At 41.0% G+C, this 17,082-nt stretch overlaps 1 protein-coding gene across 1 annotated transcript in view; it reads left to right on the forward strand.

Moving 5' to 3' along the window:
- The first annotated feature begins 13,918 nt into the window (after positions 1-13,918).
- The window catches only part of gdf3 (growth differentiation factor 3), a 4,789-nt gene continuing 1,625 nt past the window's right edge, over positions 13,919-17,082 (forward strand). Inside the window, exon 1 of the mRNA XM_017686952.1 lies at positions 13,919-14,219. Within this exon, the coding sequence (XP_017542441.1) occupies positions 13,952-14,219 (268 nt within the window). The 5' untranslated portion in view covers positions 13,919-13,951. The remainder of the gene's footprint in view (positions 14,220-17,082) is intronic.

Consider the following 17,082-nt stretch of genomic DNA (forward strand, 5'->3'; position numbering starts at 1 on the left):
CTTACATAAACCAACCATAATAAGCAGTGTCTGAACTGGTGTAGCTCTTCCACTTAAATGCAACTATTATGTTGACAGCTTTAATTTTGCATGCATTTTAAGACATGAATGTGCAGTAACGTGCACCATGTCAGAAACTACCTTCAATTTAATTGATTTGCAGTCAAAACAGCCATTAAGTACAAGATTATTTTTAGCATAGGAAAAAGGCAAAAATGTGTATTTAACAGAAGCCTCAACATCTAAAATTAATATCATTGCTTTACTTTTTGCCAGTATTTTGTGTGTCCACCTTTTGTCTTTATTACAGCTTCCATCCTTTATAGCAGACTTGCTTTCAGTTTTTTAAATAAATCTCCAGGGATATTTTCCACACTTCCAAGGTTCAAGCTTAGAAGAAGATCTTCTTTTCACAAGCTAAATATTCCCAAACACATTCAAAGATGCTGAGGTCTGCACATTGGAGTGGAATGGATGGATAGATGGAACTACTTGTGACTTTTTTCAGATCTCAAGCAAGAGTGGAGCTTGATTTTCTCCTCTCTCTCAAAGATGCAAGCTTTAAGTGCATTTTATCTGATGGGGACAGTATTGGTGGTCTACCAGGTTGTGTAATGTTGTTGGAAGCCCCATTTGCGTTTTAATAATTTTCTGAACTCCATTTTTAGAACGTCCATTTTTTTCACTTGTTTTCCTTTGACTTTTCCTTTCCTAATACAAGTAGTTCATCTTATATCTAATCTCTAAATCTGTAGTCTCAAAGATATCTCTTGAATTTTAATTGCCTGACTTTTTGGCCATTTAGACTGGAAATTAAATAAATGAGGGTGGTCTCTGATCTTTGTTCCACGCTGTATTTTTAAGGTTTTTACATTTAACGGTTGTTGTACAATCTTGTAAATGTAAGAGTCCTCACTTTTTCTGAAATGCACATACAGTGGTGCAAAAAAGTTGGTGAATGCTTTAGAATTTTCTTTCTGTAAATTTGACTTAAAACGTCCTCAGATTTTCACACAGGTCCTAGTAGTAGATAAAGAGAACTAAATTAAACAAATAAGACCAAAATATTAGACTTGGTTGTTTATTTATTGAGGAAAATGATCCAGTATTGAATATCTGTCAAAATATGTGAACCTTTAGGATTAGAAGATTATTTGAAGATGAAGTTAGAGTCAGGTGTTTTCAATAATGGGATGGCAATCAGGTGTGAGTGACCACCCTGTTTTATTTAAAGAACACGGATCTGTCAGTCTGATCTTCACAATACATGTTTGTGGAAGTGTATCATGGCATGAACAAAGGAGATTTCTAAGTTGTTGATGTTCATCAGGCTGGAAAATGTTACAAAACCGTCTCGAAAGAGTTTAGACTCCACCAAACCACAGTCAGACAGATTGTGTACAAATGGAGGAAATTCAAGACCACTCTTACGCTCCCCAGGAGTGGTCAACCAACAAAGATCTTGCCAAGAGCAAGGCATGTCATAGTCTGTGAGGAAAGAAACCCAGGGTAACGTCTAAGCAACTAAAGGCCTGTCTCGCAGTGGTTAATGTTAATGTCCATGAGTCCACCATCAGGAGAACACTGAACAACAGTGCTGTGCATGGCAGGGTTGCAAGGAGAAAGATACATCTCTGCAAAAAGAACATTGCTGCCCATCTGCAGGTTGCTAAAGATCACATGGACAAGCCAGAAGCTATTGAAACAATGTTTTCAGGACAGATGAGACCAAAATAGATCTTTTTGGTTTATATGATAAGTGTTATGTTTGGAGAAAAGAAACACTGCATTCCAGCATAAAAACCTTATCCCATCTCTGAAACACGGTGGTGGTAGTATCATGGTTTGGGACTGTTTTGCTGCATCTGGGCCAGGACAGCTTGCCATCATTGAAGAAACGGTGAACTCTGAATTATATCAGTAAATTCTAAAGAACAAATATCAGGACATCTGTTATTGAGCTGAAACTCAAGAACTGAAGCCAGCGAACCTAATTACTCAAGTCGGACCACCAAAGAATGGTTAAAGGACAATAAAGTTACTGTTTTGGAATGGCCAAGTCAAAGTCCTGACCCTAATCCTATAGACGTGTTGTTGAAGGTTCTGAAACAAGCAGTTTATGGGAGGAAACCCACCAACATAACAGAGTTAAAGCTGTTTTGTAGTTAGAAATGGGCTAAAATTCCTCTAAGCCAATGTGCAGGACTAATCAACAGTTACCAGAAACATTTAGTTGCAGTTATTCCTGCACAAGGGATATACACCAGATACTGAAAGCAAAGGTTCACGAACTTTTGCCTCTCATAGATATGTAATATTGGATCATTTTCCACAATAAATAAATCACTCAGTCTAATATTGTTGTTTTATTTGTTTAATTTGTTTAATCTACTGTTAGGACTTTTAGGTAGATTTTTTTGTATGAACTGTATGAACGTCATGAATTGTATAAACATAAAAAGTGATGTCAAATAATCCCTCTTTCCTCAAGCTTCTTTTTCATCTTTTTTCCCCCCACGAAATACTAAATAACTCAACAGAGGGCAGCATTGCTCAATGTTCTAAAACTATCTCTCAACTGAGTAACCAAAGTAATTAATAATTCATTCATTAGTATTATTTTTCAGTTTTTAACATAATTTGAAAATGTCTGCTGCTGTTTGCATTGTCTATACATTTCAAGATAAATGGACCAAAAGAAACTGCCTACAATTACTTGGAAAAAGTCTGGTTACATTGACTTTCTTTAAAAGTAAAGTATTTGTTTCCCTCTCCTGTAAAGTTACCAATTTGGAGATACACGTTTTTTCAGCTAGATAGATAGATAGATAGATAGATAGATAGATAGATAGATGATGTTCATGAGTTCTGGAATGTATCATTAAGCAATTTAGTTACATACTAGATGTTCAAATGAATCCTGTAGGCTTCTTAACTGGCACCAATAATAGTGTCTGATGTTGCCTTCATTGTGCTTACTGTAATACATACACCAAGGAAAAAGGAAAACGGCTGCCAGTCTTTATCATTAGCACCAATTGGACATGCTTATTCATGACCACAGCATAAAGCATGCTTTATCAAGCCAGCCTATTTTATCTTGGGTATTGCAGAACATCCTTTAAAGCCTTTCCAAAAGCCTCAGTAGAGTCAGTGACTCAGAGCAAAGTGGCTTATTTGTATTGTCATAACTTGCAACAGTTATCTAATTCCTGTTCTGCCACCCAAAAAAAATAACTCTTTTGACTGAAAGTTTCTTGTAATGTGTGGTTGTTTGCAAGAACATGTTTTGAAGTGAAAGAGGTCCAAAACGGAAAGCTTTAATTAAACAGCTTTATCTGGTAAATAAGGTTAATCCTCTTACACCTTTAATTCCAATCACAGGTTCGTCAATGCATTGACTCAATGCTGGATTCTCATAATCTCAGTCCTAATGTGACATTCAATGAAGCTTTCCAAACCAACACTGTGTGGATTCGTGAGAGTGTAAAGAAGAGAAGGATAGAGGAGGGTATGAACTTCTGGAAACCCTGTGGGTTTGTCTCCTTCCTTAGCGGAGGGCAGACGGACATGCATCAACAGAGTATGAAGTTTTATTCATGTAACCACCTGTGACCAATGTGCTAGGAACATACACACCTTTCATAATAACAGTATTGTTTGTCTAATAGTTTTTCTTTATGGATACGGTGGGAAGAAGTCCCGGCCTCCGCTGCACAGACTGCTTGGTGTTTTATTTTGCATCCTCAGTAATCTGAAACCTCACCAGTCCTATTGTCTTTCTAAACAAAATAATCTGGCAGCCATCCCAAAGCCCTAAGGCCACAGGCACCTGCCTCTCATACAGTAGAAATCGGAGAGAAAAGAAGAAGGTAGAGGAAGGAGGGGGTCGGTGGTGCAGATGGGCTGTCACAGTGTGTACAGTGGTTTTGCATGGATCAAGCTGCTGCATGTTCAGAACCCACTGAAAAAGCTGTACTTCCCCTTGCTCCATTTTAATACTGTACTCATTACAGGCATTCTGTCATAGTGCGAAGTGGTGAAGGGGTGGTGTACATACACTGTTCCATCAGAGAAATCCAGGTCAGTGCAGGTTTGGACATCAGCAGAACATTTTGAAGTCAAGAAGCTCGGTGTTGGACATAGTTGTCTCGACTGACTGATTCAAAGGGTCAGAGACCCTTCAGTATGCAGTGGACAGCTTAAAGGAAAATTACACAGATTTTTAAAAATGTTATCAGTTGTTAAGATGTAAGCAAAGTTGTTCAGAGTGCTTTGATATGAAATGCTCTACTGTAGAGAAACGTACTGATTGACTTTCTTTACAGTGACAACAGAGACTAATTGCAATAGACAGTTGCGATATCTACAGCATGACCATTGAACCTGAGTTTTTACATGTAATGTTGACAATGGTTTAAAAAAAAAAAGATGAATTGAGAGGTTTCCTTTGGGTACTATTTTGCCTCACAACACCTGGATGTAACTCTCTGCCATAAATCAGTTAAGATATATATGTTTTAGGCCAAAACTTTATCTCAAATCTATCATAAAATAATGTCTCAGGCATCAGGTAATACATCTGTGGGCACTCCAGTAATCATTTTCTGTGAGATAGCTTTGAGAGCCCATGTGTCAAATCCAAAGTCCGCAGGCCAGATCAGGCTCTCGTCACAATCCAGCCAGCAAAAGTATTTGCTGTTAATATTAGCCCATTTCACAATGAACTGCACTACAGTCCCCAGCATGCACTGCAACATAATGTGCACTCGACTCTCCTATCCCAACAACAATCTGTGGGACAGTGGTTACACCTCAATTCTACATAATTCCACACCAGTCGTATCACCAACCACACAAGCTGCATTTCAGCTTCAGTTCAACCAATATAAACACTTCACATTAGCTCAGCAGCTCAGAAATTGAGCTAGTCTAGTTCAAGCAAATAAGTAAATTTAAAAGACTGGGGTCCTGGGGACATTTAAACTTGGAATATTTCAAGTATTCATGTAATATTTTAAGGTCTACTCCAAGCTGTATTGTGAATAAGCAATGGCCAATGTAGGTTATAGCAAAATGTGCATTAAAAATGCAAACATGCATTCTCTGGCCCACGGATTTGTTGAGGTTTTCTAATATTGCCCTTTCCCCTGTTTTAGAGGCATTAAACACTTTGGAAGTCAGGTTTATATCACCATCACAATTCTGACTCAGTAGGATTCTCTAGAACGGAGCAGTGTGTAGAAATGTAGAGCTCTCATTTAAACCATTCAGAAATTCAGATTTGTTCGAATTATTTTATGTTTTTTTTATGTTTTTCATGTGTAAATTGTGAACATGACTCTCTTTTACCATATATTACATTGCAATGAATGACAGATCATCTATGCAGTACTGTGAATAAACTGACGGTACTGGATACTAGAGGCCAGATACAGGCCCACGTCTTCAGTATGCTCTGATGCATAATTGCCAGTAAAACATATAGCTCTGTTCTCCTATGCTTATTTCTTGACTTTAGCATAGAACAAGTTTCCACATGCCAGCCTGTGAATCCTCAAAATGGGTTGCATCACTTGCTGCTCTGCCAGCAGTGATTATATCCTTGCCTCCCATTCAATTCTTCCCTTTCATCCCCCTTTCTACAGAAACATACGGGGCTAAATATGAAAACTGTGCTGCGGAATGTGCTGGTCTTTAGCCAGCCTGCTACCTGTTGAAAAACTTTAGTTCTTTTATAATCTGTTTTTTGGGAAGTGCAGCGATGAAAAGGTGAATGAATTACGGGTCAAGTCTGATGAAGTTCATGGGGATTTTTTTTTAGCATTTTTCACTAAGTTTCTGAGCAAGTCACCAGAAATACCCCCTGCACATTTTTCTTCAATGCTTCAAATTAAATTTGAGTTAACCGATGTATAAGCAAATTGTCTGCTGCCCTCTAATTTGCGACTGCTGTTTGCTGGCCAAAACATGTTGCCATGAACCTTTTAGATCCTTGTGTTTGAATGGCTATAAACTTGTCAAAACATCAAGTTGGAGGTCTTTTAATGGGGAGCAGATGCAGTAATTACTTGAGTTACAGAGGCGGGCTGAACAGTAGTCCCACAACACAGCTAAGCACATCAAACACACTGCAAATGTGGAGCCACAGAAAGGGAAATAATTTATCTTTCACTGTCATCTTAAATGGGAGGAAAAAAAATTAGAGCTAACATAGGGTTGTACAGTTTCCATTTGAGTCAATTATCAATTCCTGCTCCAGGTTGTCAGGCCATGACCCCTTATCCTACCTTTGAAACTATGAGTGCTGAGAGCAAGATGTTTCAACTTGTGCTTCATGTCTGTATGTACATTGAAACTGTAGTGAAGAAAACCACTCAAGGGGGACTTCCACCAATTTTCCAAAATTTCTCCAGTGTTTTTTTTTTCATAATCTCTAAACAAATAAATGAGGATATAAACAAGATTTAGAGTCATTCCGAGTATTTTGATGTGCATTGCTCAATTCTAGAGAAACTTAAGAGTCAGAACTGGACACCTGGTGGAAATCGGAACCAGACGTCTGTAGAATTTAGAAAGCTCCATCAGAGTAATTAGATGTATAGAAATATAGAAATACATTACGAGTTACGAATATATAGCATAATGCCTGAGAAATTGGTTTGTGATAGGTCTGTGATCATTTTTAATGTTTTTCATGTACCAGAAGTACAACCTTACTAATTAAATTTTTCAGCTTTATTTTTCTGAATGACTTTGTTTACATCTCAACCATTGAATTTTATAGAAATGAAATTCTCCTTTTCTGTAGGTAACAGCGCCAATGCTTGCTGGGATAGGCTCCAGCACCCCCCTGCGACCCAGAAGGAGAAGCAGCTTAGAAGGTGTGTGTGTGTGTGTGTGTGTGTGTGTGTGTGTGTGTGTGTGTGTGTGTGTGTGTGTGTGTGTGTGTGTGGGTAATAGCATCTCTAGAAGTGATCTCAAAAGGTCTTAAAAGTCAACACACTTCCTTCAACGATTTACCTTCACGTATAGCTTCACATAAAATGTCAGTATCACAGTCAGTGATTGGAGCCTGCATCTCACCTCGACCAATCACTGACTCTCATGTTGGTTTTTGCATCATATGCTTCATGCATTTGTAAATCAGCTAGTTGGTTCACACAAAAAGGAAAAGAAAACCAGAGTCCTTAGATTTTAGCTGAGCATCACAACCAGCAGCATCTGTTTCCAATATGTAGCGTAGCGGAAGGGTGGGTGCTTCATTTAGTGGCAAAAAAGTACAGCCTACTGTATCTTTAAATAGCCTGTGGGTTTGGGCTGGACGGATGTGTGGCTTATTGTTGTATCCCAGATTCCTTGAATCTAGACTACAGCTTCTTTCCTTTGAAGGCAACAAGTGTACAATTAGAGTGGAATGTGTGCAATGCTCTCTGTAGCTTCTGTGCATTGCGGTGAAGCCAGCTGAAGGAAAGACTGTCCTTATAACGCAGCGTGTGTTTAGCCTGTCGCAGGATGATCCTGATGAACCACATGAGAGCATCCTCACACTCATTCACTTCCCTGGCTTTGAAGCTGCTGCGCTTGATGATCATTATAATTTAGCAGAAAAACCAGGTTGAATCTTTGTTGCGAATGCTGTGCCACAGAAACTCATTAGCAGGCCTGGGGTGCTGGGATCAGGAGGAAAACTGGAAATATACCACACATCAGCTTACAAAGCACATTCCACTTACCCATTCACACATTTTGCTTCAATATAAGCTGAAGGATAGTTTACTCAGAATTTTAGCTGAAGAAATTCCCTGAAAGAAACCAGCAGATGCAAATATAAGACAAATAAAGCATGGTGTAATGTGCTTAGCTCGAGCCCTAATGGAATGAGAGCACATCCTTTCCAAGCATGACCGCAAGAGAACTTCTGGCCATAATTTAGCAGGAACAAAATGCCAAGCTCATATCTACGCACAAACACTTTAGAAGGAGAAAAAAAAAACAACCTTGTTGAAAACAGTTTTAGCACGTTCATGTCTGTCAGTTTCCCACCAACATCAGGCTACAAGACACCCGTTCCACCACCACATCTTCTTGAACCACTAAATATTCATCATTCTTGAGCAGCTACTAACTGACCAAGCAGACGCCAACTTAAAAGGCACAATGTTAACAAGGGAGATGTCTTTACTAAAGAAGAACAAAGTTGAGTGCTTCCTCTGTTGATCTTAAAGACACATAGATTCTCTAACATAAGGCATGTAGCAAGCTAGATTTCAAAAAAGAATCTTAGCTACAAGGTTCGTCTTGTCACTGTCCAAAGAAACACACACACACACACACATTCTAAACCACTTGTCCCTCTGGGTCGCTGAAACCTATCCCAGCAGTCATTGGGCGGAAGACAGAAAGCTTCCTGGGCTGGTCATCGGTTCACTGCAGGGCAGACACACTCAGACCTAGGGGCAATTTAGCATGTCCAATCAGCCTGACTGCATGTCTTTGGACTGTGGAAGAGTCCAAACCAGAGTACCTGGAAGAAACCCATGTAGACACAGGGAGAACACACAGAAAGGTCCCTGGTCATCTGACTGGGGAACTGAACCCAGGCCCTTCTTGCTGTGAGGCAACGGCGTCACCATGCCACCCCCAAAGAAAAACATCTCCAATGTTGGTAAGTTTACAGGAGAGGGCAAAAACTGTCTTAAATTTCAATGTAAGTTAATGTAAAGAGATTTCATTCCAAGTGATTTTAGAACATTTCTATTGGCCCATTCATCAGAAAACTTTTACACCATGTAAAGAACAGCTGCCATGGTCAAATGATGTAGAAAAATAAAAATCCCCAAAGGTGGAGATACATGTTTGTATTTGAACAGTGACGATCTTTACAACAGGAAGTCACGAGGAATGCTACCAAAATAACAACGTTACCTAAAATTACAGGGGCGCCAAAACGTTTACACACAATTGTATTCTTTTCTTATTCTGAGTTATCAAACTTATCGCAAGTATTTCAACATATAAAACATGCTGAGAATGCACAGACTGTAGCATTAATAACTACAATTTCTTTTAAAACATGTTTGCTAAAGCCTGGAAAAGTGTCTGGGAACAATTGTTCAAATCCACAAAATTCCACTGGTAAGTCAGAGCACAAGCCACAGAGATCGATGACACATGCATTGACAGTTGCGGCTTAGGTCCAGTGGCTAAGCCAACGTGGTGAAATATAGATGGCTTGTCCAGCCTTCTCTTTCAGCTTTGGGCATGCCATTCCTCTCTTACTACTGAGCTACAGGCAGAAGACTTATTGCTCAGTTCTGAAGAACAGGGTTGCTTATGTTTGAAAAGGCAGCAGGTTTCAATTTCATATTGTTTTCCTCACTCTTGCTTTTCTTTGCATCTTGCATCAGTCTCTGGTGACCTAAACACAAGACCTAAACACAAGAAGCACCGTTCCAGAATTAAACAAATACTAAAGAAGAGAAAAAGACAGTGAAAGTGGAATTCTTTTTAATGGTCATGGCTTAACTTTTCTTTGCATTGGCTTCTTAAATCGACTTAAATGTATACATTCATATATTTAACAGACATTCAAATATTTATCTTAGAAAATTATCCTTTTGGATAAGTTCCTTTGGTAACACACCTGTTAGTATATGGCCCTTCTCTTTAGAAGAGTGCGTCCTAAAGTTTGTAAGACCAAAGACAGGATTCACTGGAGCATGCCATTTGTTAAACATGTCTTTTTGAGGATCCCAAGCTTCTGAAAACAGAGTAATGAATAATGAATTCTAATGAAAAGCCATGTTCCAGTCATAAAGTATGATTGATGAGGTTCAGCCGTAACATTGTTAACTAAGTACAGCTCTCCAGGACTACAAAAAACTCAAAGACATGTTTCATTAAGTCTTTTGGCCTCAGATACTGCTGACTTTCAGTAGATCGTTGGACAGTATGTAGATCTAAGTGATAATTGTTTCCTTTCATAAACAATGTGGATTTCGGAGTTTTCCATGGGCAAACAGAGCGTAGCAGGAAACATTTAAAAATCTGAGCCAAAGATAGCCCTATTAGGAAAAACACAGCCACACATTCCATGCATAGACCAACAACAGAACAGATATAGTACTACCTAATATAATATTAGGAAACTTTTTTTTCTGAGCTAAGGTACTGAAGACTGAACTGAAATAAAAGTTCTGTGCAGGTACATTTTTCATTTTTTAAAGGTACAAACAATGTAAACGTCCAGTTTGAAGGTCCATTTGTGTACCTTGAATAAGTTTTTTTTTTTTTTTTTTTTAGTGGAAAAGTACATATTTGTACCTTTTCATAAACTAATGCTTTAAAACAGAACATAAAATATTAAATAGAAAACCTGGAGTCGAGACGGGGTGTGTGAAGCCAATACAACTTAGACAATGTACGTTCAATGGATTGTGATACAATTATGTTAACTGACTAAAGTTACTGAGATGTACCCTGAAGGGTGTCTGTCCATGTTATATAGTCAGCATATCAAGTGACAAAGGACTTTACATAATGAAACAGTATTAACATATAAATGATCCGTCTATCTGGATATTCATGAATCCTGTTGAAAAATCCCCTTTAAACACTTATCATGTCATTGCTGGCATGGAAATACGACTCCTGAACCTATGAATGGCATCTTAGGGGCTCTCCAAATGAGAGTTTCAGTTACTCCTTTTGCCCTCCTCACCTCTCTTTGTTATGATGCTCAAGTAGACTGTGTTAGTGAACTCATGTCCCAGTGCTGGACACCTAGAAAGCTTTAGTAGTCGTCTCTAAAGAGCAGTTTATAACAGTCCTGCCACATTCATACCATTATGTTTCACAGCAATGCTAAATCTGCTTAAGCTGAATTCCACATTATTCTGCTCTGCTGGTGTGTCTCAGTGGTGATCAAGATTGCTATCTTCCTAATCCACCTCCACAGCTGACCCTGCTTTGAGGGAGCAGACACTAGATGATTGTTTGTGCCATTGATGTAATGTCTAGCATGCCTCTACTCTGTAATTGAGTGAAGTACTGGTGAGGGCGACAGACGCTGAGAGCACAGGATGCGTATTCCATTATCACGTGATATCAAGCTTCGTTTGCTAAAAGTTTTGGTGCATTTTGTAGTGTATTTATAGCTTATACATGCATGCATTCAAAATATTAAAAACTGGAAAAAAATACATTTGTGCACTCATTTAAAAAGACAAATGTGAAGTGTTCGATATTTAGTCTTTGTATGAATGCAGGTGAAGTGTTCGGCCAGAATCCACAATACTTATCTCTAGTCTTGATTTGACAGTGAATCTGTCACCAATTAGAAGATTCTTTTCCAATGTATGCTACTAGTACATGACCATGACCAATTTGCCAAATATCTTAAGGAATCAAACATATGCCATTTCCCTAATGACTTCTAAGTCAGTAGCCTAGGCCTGATGGTGCTGTAGTATCTTTAGAGAAGTGATTTAAAGTTCACAAATGAATTTGCTCTTTAGGCTGAATCTACATAATACACATAAAGTAGAGCTGAATCAACATAAAAACACAGTGAAATGTTAGCAAAACAAGTTATACTTGTAACTCGACATATGCATGCACAATATGGCTGTTTGATGGATATAGCAAATTGCTAGAACAACCTGACTGCCTATGTTGTGGTCCCTGCCTCTCAAAATTCATAAAATACAACTTCATATCAATACTTATCAAGACTTATTTAACTTTTAAAGTAACAAATACAATGCAATTTCGTTCATTTTAGTTCATTACCCACATAGCAAAAGTATTAGTATTGTATAAAAGTATAGCAAAAGAAAAAGTATTAAGTATTCAAAGGTTTTATTGAAAATTATAAATGATATTGCTAATTTTACTTTCATTAGAAACAAAAAATATCAGCACTACTAAAAGAAGAGCCGTTTGGAAGCCAAAAGGGCTTATTGGTGAGCTGAGCCAATTGATCTGACATGCTGAAATGAACAGCAATGCCCATCATTACACTAGAAGGCAGCAGTGATGTGATTGAGTGATGTTTGTTTACTTGAGCTTGAGTTGTTTCAGTCATTAGTTGGGCAATACTAAATATCGGTAGTGAAGAAGTAGTACTAAATATCGGTAGTGAAGAAGTAGTACTAAATATCGGTAGTGAAGAAGTAGTACTAAATATTGGTAGTTTGCTACTCTAGGCTTGTACTTTAGTAGCTGCAATCAATGACCAACAACAAACAGCTTATTGCTAAATTGCAACAAAGTAAATGTTTAAACTGATTTGAATTGATGTAAAATATTGCTTTTGTTCATCTAAACTACCATTTTTTCCATTGCATTGCCTCATTCAAAAAATTCTAATGGAAGAAAACAAATTTGTTTCCACATGTAGTTTTATATTTATTTATTTATTTAGCTAGAACCATTTTTCACAGTGTTTAGAAACTTTTATATTTAAGAGTATACTATATATCTCCATACTAAATAAAATATGTAGAGCAACAGTGTTCTTCAGTATCACACTAGATCACACAAATGACCTGAAATGATAGTCTGAACGGGTAAATGGTGAAGGCTTTAATAGTTCAGTAGTGTCTAACACTGCACCGTGCTCCAGGATAATTTCACAGTGTTTTCAGAACACAGTCATTACGTACACATTAAAAAGAGGGGGCTTTTTGTAGCATGATATAGACAAATCCACCGTAGCACTGAATAAATTATCCTATGAAGTGAAACACAAGGCTTGGAAAACATCATGACGGTGACTCGGCCATGACTAAGGCCCACTCATTTTTTACAAGCATTATTCATTGTGTCCCTGGATGTGGACCACAACTTTTTTGTGGCCTCTGTGTTTGAAACTCTATCTAATGTGAGCTGATGAGTAAACTTGGAGCACAAAGTGTGATTGTGACAAATAATGGTATCTTGTTTAAAATTGTCCATATTTCACTCCTGTCTTGTCTGCAGAGACTATTGTGCTCCATGTCATAATGATATCAGTGTAAAACCACACACAACAGGAGTATATTAGCATCTTGCAAGTCACTTCTTTGTCATATTGGAACAGCTTTGGACATCCTTTTGGTAACTTTTCAGGTCTGTAAACTGATAAGGATAATACGGATGTGTGAAGAGGTCAGGTGGAAATTGCATTTTAATGCATAATAGAGGCAAGACAGAGCCAAAACATTCACAAACACGAGTCTCTTCATTCACATTACATGGTTTCTAAATATCAAGTCAAACAACTGAACCCAAACTTTTAAGCTTTGCCCACTCTTCAGGGCCTGTTCACAACTCATTGGTCTCTATTTTTCACATTAGTGCTGTTCGAGAAGTGGAATGTAGGCAGAGAGTTCAGCCAAGAAACTGTTATCAGGAGCACACTGATGGATCAATCTGTTGTGTCTTGTCAGTGCTTTTAGCATTGGCTCGTGGAATGTGTTTGATGAAAAACATTGTTTCTTTATGCCCCAGAAGGATGCTTTATGTGGACATGAGGAAAAGGATAAGAGGTTTGTAGTAAACACCAGTTTTCTTCTCAATATCAAATGCATCATAGCATCAGACCCAAGGTTTCAAAAACTGCCCCATTAAGCTAGCATAACCTTAACGTAGCCATGATACTAATGCTTATTGGTCTCAGTGGAGCAGAGTTTAAACTGAGAAGCTAATTGACGTGCAGGCCTGTGTATATTCCCTCTATACCAAACTTGAGGTGAAAGAGTAAACAGAATTTTTATCTCTGTTCACACCTATCCAAAACCCACGCGCACTTCAAAGACACCTATTTTGCATATCAATTCGATTTCGCGCACATCTATTTGTCGCGCCTTCTGCCTCCCCACCAATCAAAAGTCGCTCCTCGCGCAGGGTCGCTTTTTTAAACAGCGTACTGAGAAAAGAGCGTTCAGACCCGTTACCGTCCACCATTATGGCGATTTTTAGGTTTTTCTTGATCTTGTTTGTTTGCGCCTTTGAGCTTGTCAGCACAGAGGACGTGCAAGTTCAGGAGAGACTGGTTTTAAGTTCACTGGGGCTTTCGAGTCGACCCAGGCCGTCGAGACGTGGTTCTGTGCCCTCGCTGTTGTGGAGAATCTTTAAAAAGACTGATCGAGCACGAGCGGACTCTGACCCGGATCCGTGCACGGTGCCGGAGTATGGAGTGAGGGGGAACATCGTGAGATATGTCCTGGACCAAGGTTAGTTTAAGGGCATTGTTCTTGCGTAGGCCTCAGGAGCTTTTCTCCGTCGCAGTAACTGTGTTCGTAGTTGAAACGCTTCATTACTTTTGGCCGTGTTGTTGGCTTTGCTGAGCAAAATCTGAAGAAAAGTGGCTTAAAAATGAAATGAGTTAGCATCATAGTTGTGCTGTCTTAATGCTGCAGTTTTAAAACCTTGTGTATGTTGCTTTTCTTTTTGTTTGTCCTTGCTGTCATTTCCAGAGCTTGTTGTTGTTGTTGTTGTTGTTGTTTTACAATGACACTCTCTCTCTCTCTCTCTCTCTCTCTCTCTCTCTCTCTCTCCTCTCTCTCTCTCTCTCTCTCTCTCTCTCTCTCGTCTCTCTCTCGTCCATCTCTCTCTCTCTCTCTCTCGTCCATCTCTCTCTTCCTCTCTCTCTCCGTCCATCTCTCTCTTCCTCTCTCTCTCCGTCCATCTCTCTCTTCTCCTCTCTCTCCCCGTCCGTCTCTCTCTCTCTCTCTCTCTCTCTCTCTCTCTCTCTCTCTCTCTCTCTCTCTCTCTCTCTCTCTCTCTCTCTCTCTCTCTCTCTCTCTCTCTCTCTCTCTCTCCGTCCGTCCGGATCTCTTCTCTCTCTCTCTCTCTCTCTCTCTCTCTCTCTCTCTCTCTCTCTCTCTCTCTCTCTCTCTCTCTCTCTCTCTCTCTCTCCGTCCGGATCTCTTCTCTCTCTCTCTCTCTCTCCGTCCGGATCTCTTCTCTCTCTCTCTCTCTCTCCGTCCGGATCTCTTCTCTCTCTCTCTCTCTCTCCGTCCGGCTCTCTCTCCTCTCTCCGTCCATCTCTCTCTTCCTCTCTCTCTCCGTCCATCTCTCTCTCCCTCTCGCTCGCTCGCTCCCTCTCTCTCTCTCTCTCTCTCTCTCTCTCTCTCTCTCTCTCTCTCTCTCTCTCTCTCTCTCTCTCTCTCTCTCTCTCTCTCTCTCTCTCTCTCTCTCTCTCTCTCTCCCCGTCTCTCTCTCTCTCTCTCGTCCGTCTCTCTCTCTCTCTCTCGTCCGTCTCTCTCTCTCTCTCTCTCTCTCTCTCTCTCTCTCTCTCTCTCTCTCTCTGTCTCTCTGTCTCTCTCCTGTCTGTCTCTCTCTCTCTCCCCGTCCGTCTCTCTCTCCTCTCTCTCTCTCTCTCTCTCTCTTGTCCGTCTCTCTCTCTCTCTCTCTCTCTCTCTCTCTCTCTCTCTCTCTCTCTCTCTCTCTCTCTCTCTCTCTCTCTCTCTCTCTCTCTCTCTCTCTCCCCGTCCGTCTCTCTCTCCTCTCTCTCTCTCTCTCCTGTCTCTCGTCCGTCTCTCTCTCTCTCTGCGTCCGTCTCTCTCTCTTTCCTCTCTCTTGTCCGTCTCTCTCTCTTTCCTCTCTCTGTCTCTCTCTGTCGGTCGGTCTATCTCTGTCTCTCTCGGTCGGTCGGTCTGTCTCTCTCTCTCTCTCTCTCTCTGTCTCTCTGTCTCTCTCCTGTCTGTCTCTCTCTCTCTCCCCGTCCGTCTCTCTCTCCTCTCTCTCTCTCTCTCTCTCTCTTGTCCGTCTCTCTCTCTCTCTCTCTCTCTCTCTCTCTCTCTCTCTCTCTCTCTCTCCCCGTCCGTCTCTCTCTCCTCTCTCTCTCTCTCTCCTGTCTCTCTCCTGTCTCTCTCTCTCTCTCGTCCGTCTCTCTCTCTCTCTCTCTCTGCGTCCGTCTCTCTCTCTTTCCTCTCTCTTGTCCGTCTCTCTCTCTTTCCTCTCTCTGTCTCTCTCTGTCGGTCGGTCTATCTCTGTCTCTCTCGGTCGGTCGGTCTGTCTCTCTCTCTCTCTCTCTCTGTCTCTCTCCTGTCTGTCTCTCTCTCTCTCCCCGTCCGTCTCTCTCTCCTCTCTCTCTCTCTCTCTCTCTCTCTTGTCCGTCTCTCTCTCTCTCTCTCTCTCTCTCTCTTGTCCGTCTCTCTCTCTCTCTCTCTCTCTCTCTCTCTCTCTCTCTCTCTCTCTCTCTCTCTCTCTCTCTCTCTCTCTCTCTCTCTCTCTCTCTCTCTCCCCGTCCGTCTCTCTCTCCTCTCTCTCTCTCTCTCTCTCTCCCCGTCTCTCTCTCTCTCTCTCCCCGTCTCTCTCTCTCTCTCTCTCTCTCTCTCTCTCTCTCTCTCTCCCCGTCCGTCTCTCTCTCTCCCCGTCCGTCTCTCTCTCCTCTCTCTCTCTCTCTCCTGTCTCTCTCCTGTCTCTCTCTCTCTCTCGTCCGTCTCTCTCTCTTTCCTCTCTCTTGTCCGTCTCTCTCTCTCTCCTCTCTCTCTCTCTCTCTGTCTCTCTCTCTCTCTCTCTCTCTCTCTCCCCGTCCGTCTCTCTCTCTCTCTCTCTCTCTTTCCTCTCTCTCTCTCTCTCTCTCTCTCTCTCTCTCTCCCCGTCCGTCTCTCTCTCCTCTCTCTCTCTCTCTCCTGTCTCTCTCCTGTCTCTCTCTCTCTCTCGTCCGTCTCTCTCTCTTTCCTCTCTCTTGTCCGTCTCTCTCTCTCTCCTCTCTCTCTCTCTCTCTCTCTCTCTTGTCCGTCTCTCTCTCTCTCTCTCTCTCTCTCCCCGTCCGTCTCTCTCTCTCCCTCTCTCTCTCTCCCCCTCTCTCTCTCGCTCCCTCGCTCCCTCTCTCTCTCCCCCTCTCTCTCTCTCTCGCTCGCTCCCTCTCGCTCGCTCCCTCTCCCTCTCTCTCTCTCTCTCTCTCTCTCTCTCTCTCTCTCTCTCTCTCTCTCTCTCTCTCTCTCTCTCTCTCTCTCTCTCGCTCCCTCGCTCCCTCTCTCTCTCCCCCTCTCTCTCTCTCTCGCTCGCTCCCTCTCGCTCGCTCCCTCTCCCTCTCGCTCGCTCGCTCCCTCTCTCTCTCTCTCTCTCTCTCTCTCTCTCTCTCTC

The sequence above is a fragment of the Pygocentrus nattereri genome, chromosome 10 (genome assembly GCF_015220715.1).
Source record: "Pygocentrus nattereri isolate fPygNat1 chromosome 10, fPygNat1.pri, whole genome shotgun sequence".
Classification (NCBI taxonomy): domain Eukaryota; kingdom Metazoa; phylum Chordata; class Actinopteri; order Characiformes; family Serrasalmidae; genus Pygocentrus; species Pygocentrus nattereri.